General features: G+C 49.2%; 1 protein-coding gene across 4 annotated transcripts in view; it reads right to left on the bottom strand.

Annotated features, from left to right (window-relative positions):
* The window catches only part of zmp:0000001167 (protein phosphatase 1 regulatory subunit 12A), a 28585-nt gene extending 26724 nt beyond the window's left edge, over positions 1 to 1861 (bottom strand). For 2 of the 4 annotated variants that reach the window (XM_048257327.1, XM_048257328.1), the window contains exon 1: positions 1445 to 1861. In XM_048257327.1, coding sequence (XP_048113284.1) covers positions 1445 to 1723 — 279 coding nt within the window. In that variant the 5' untranslated portion in view covers positions 1724 to 1861. The remainder of the gene's footprint in view (positions 1 to 1444) is intronic. The other 2 variants (XM_048257326.1, XM_048257325.1) reach the window with 1 other exon arrangement.
* Positions 1862 to 2500: the final 639 nt, after the last annotated feature.

Consider the following 2500-nt stretch of genomic DNA (forward strand, 5'->3'; position numbering starts at 1 on the left):
GTGTGTGTCTGTGTGTGTGCAGTGGTGTAGTCCACGTGATACGCAGGACTAGGCAGTATACCCACTTAAAAAGCATCACCATCTCAGTATACCCACTTAAAATAGGCAAGGATACATATTAACATTTGGGGTTGATCACAGTGTACCCACTACAGCTAACTACTACATCACAGTATATCCACTACAGCTAACTAGACTACACCACTGTGTGTCTGTGTGTGTGTCTGTCTTGTGCAGTTTGAACCTCCAAGAAACCACCAGCACCATTTTCTGTAATAGCTCCTCATGACCATGCGAGCAGACTAACACCTACTTCTAACCTCAACCTGATTCTCAGCAGCTCATCTCGCGTTAATGTCATCCATTGGCCCACAGGTCAAAGGTCAGATGTCAAGCATCACTGACTGCTTCACCCGTCGCCTGGCAAGATAACCCGTCACGGGGAAAACGGCCTGAAAGTCCCGCCTGATCGACTCACAGCTGAGCTCTGGCATCAGATTATCAGAGCGAACTGAGAGGATTATACACACACACGCTATCTGCAGGTTTTCCTGCGAAAGCAACTTGTGTAAAGAGTTTGGAGTTGATAGCGAGGCGAGGGAGAGGTTGAGGGGGCCGGGGTGGCAGCCAGCAGACACCCGCAGCTCGTGGCCACAGAGACCTCAGCTCGAGTTTGACCCAAATTCAGATCCAACACAGCCTAGCTATCTCTCTTCGGCTGAGAAAATCTTTCGCAGGGCATTCTTTTTCTCAGCAAGCCCTAACCACAAAACACACGGCTCCGAGGGAACGTGTTAATCTGTTCACTTAACAAGCGTCAAACCGGTTCCCACTTTTCAGTTAATGGAGTGGACGTGTTGATGATACCCTGCTGAGGAGGGAAATTAACTGGACTTTAATGTCCAGAGAAGCTCCAGGCAGAGGAGGAAAAACATATTTCTGGCAACTAGATGTTAAGATTGTAGCGTTTGCTGAAACGTATAAAAACGTGGCATGAAGGAGTTAGCTATCCCATCAAAACTGGACTCGGCTCACTCGACATGCCCAGCCTACTTTGGAGTAGCGGAACGGCCCGTACGAGTCTCTGCCTACAGTGCAAGCTACCGGAGCGGACCTACGGGAAATGTTTACTTGGTGGTAAACACGGCAAAATACCAACCTATCTAAATATGTTGTAACTTACCCAAGCGCTAGACGTCTTAACTCTAAATTCCCAATAGTCTATTCATTTACACGACACAGGATTACCAAAGTTGGAGAAGTTGATGTTCAACCAAGTTTTTTGAAGGCAGTCCTTCACGTTCATGAGCGACAAAGTTATCGTTACTTTTGTTGAAACAAAACATGCTTGATACTTTGTAAACTTTTCCCCACACCAGAGCACAAATGTCCCCGTGTCAATATCCACCACCACTCCTGAAGAGTAGCCTAGAATATTGGTTACCTGGTGGAGAGCCGTCAATCCGTCTATGTTTGCGTGGTTGATGTCGGCTCCTTGTCTGAGCAAAGCCGCCACCTCCTCCCGGTCCCCGGCCGAGCAGGCGGCCATAAACACGGCCCCCTGGTTGAACCGCACCTTGGCACCGGGCCGTGACCTGCTGCCCGCGGAAGACCCACGCGTTTCGGGGTCCGTGAGGTCCGTCTCGGAGCCTAGCCATCTCTGCAGCTGGTCCTGCCGCCGCTGTTTCGCTGCTTCGGACCGAGAACGGTCAGTGGCCGCCATCTTCCTCGGTCTCTCCCGGGCAGATTCAGCTCCTGATGCGGGGGGAGAGACAGAGGTTTGAGCTGGGCCTCCGGGACAGACCACGCCGCCTGGCGGACGGGCACGACACTGCTCTGACACGCACCCGGGGCAGCGAGGAGAGCAGCACGCCCATCTCACGGAAGGCACAGGACTCCTGCCGTCCAATTACAGTCGGGTGCGATGACGCGATCGAAGTCCTACTCCCACGCACTGCACGCTAGGTCCAGTAGACCCGCACTAACAGTTTTCTTCAGCACAAACATAGGCTACATGTTCCGCTGAGGCAGAGACGACGCGTACAACACTAACGTTTGCGTCATTAGTAAAAAAAAACATTGTGGAACAAACATCGGTGAGGCATAGTAAAATTACACTCCAGTCAGACTGATTGATTGGTTGGTTTACTGATGTCAACAGATCATGCATGTGAAGAGTAGGCCTACACGACGACTCAACATTTTTTATAGCTGAGAAACACAGTGAGCAGAGGTCAGACCGATCTGCCTCTTACCTAATCGCAGTTTCCATTAATCAACATTATTTCCTTATGGCATACGGTGCAGAGCAGGAATGGGCGTGTTATATGCAGCATTTCATAGTGTACTTATATTGACATAGGAATATCATAATGCTAGATATTAACATGCAGATAGTATTATTAGATATTAGTACAATTAGATATTAAAAGCTTTAGAACCAAAGTTATGAAGGAGGTAGGCCCATCTCAGCAGTGCTTATTAACTGATTAGAACTACT

This window comes from Alosa alosa, chromosome 11 (genome assembly GCF_017589495.1).
Source record: "Alosa alosa isolate M-15738 ecotype Scorff River chromosome 11, AALO_Geno_1.1, whole genome shotgun sequence".
Classification (NCBI taxonomy): Eukaryota; Metazoa; Chordata; class Actinopteri; order Clupeiformes; family Clupeidae; genus Alosa; species Alosa alosa.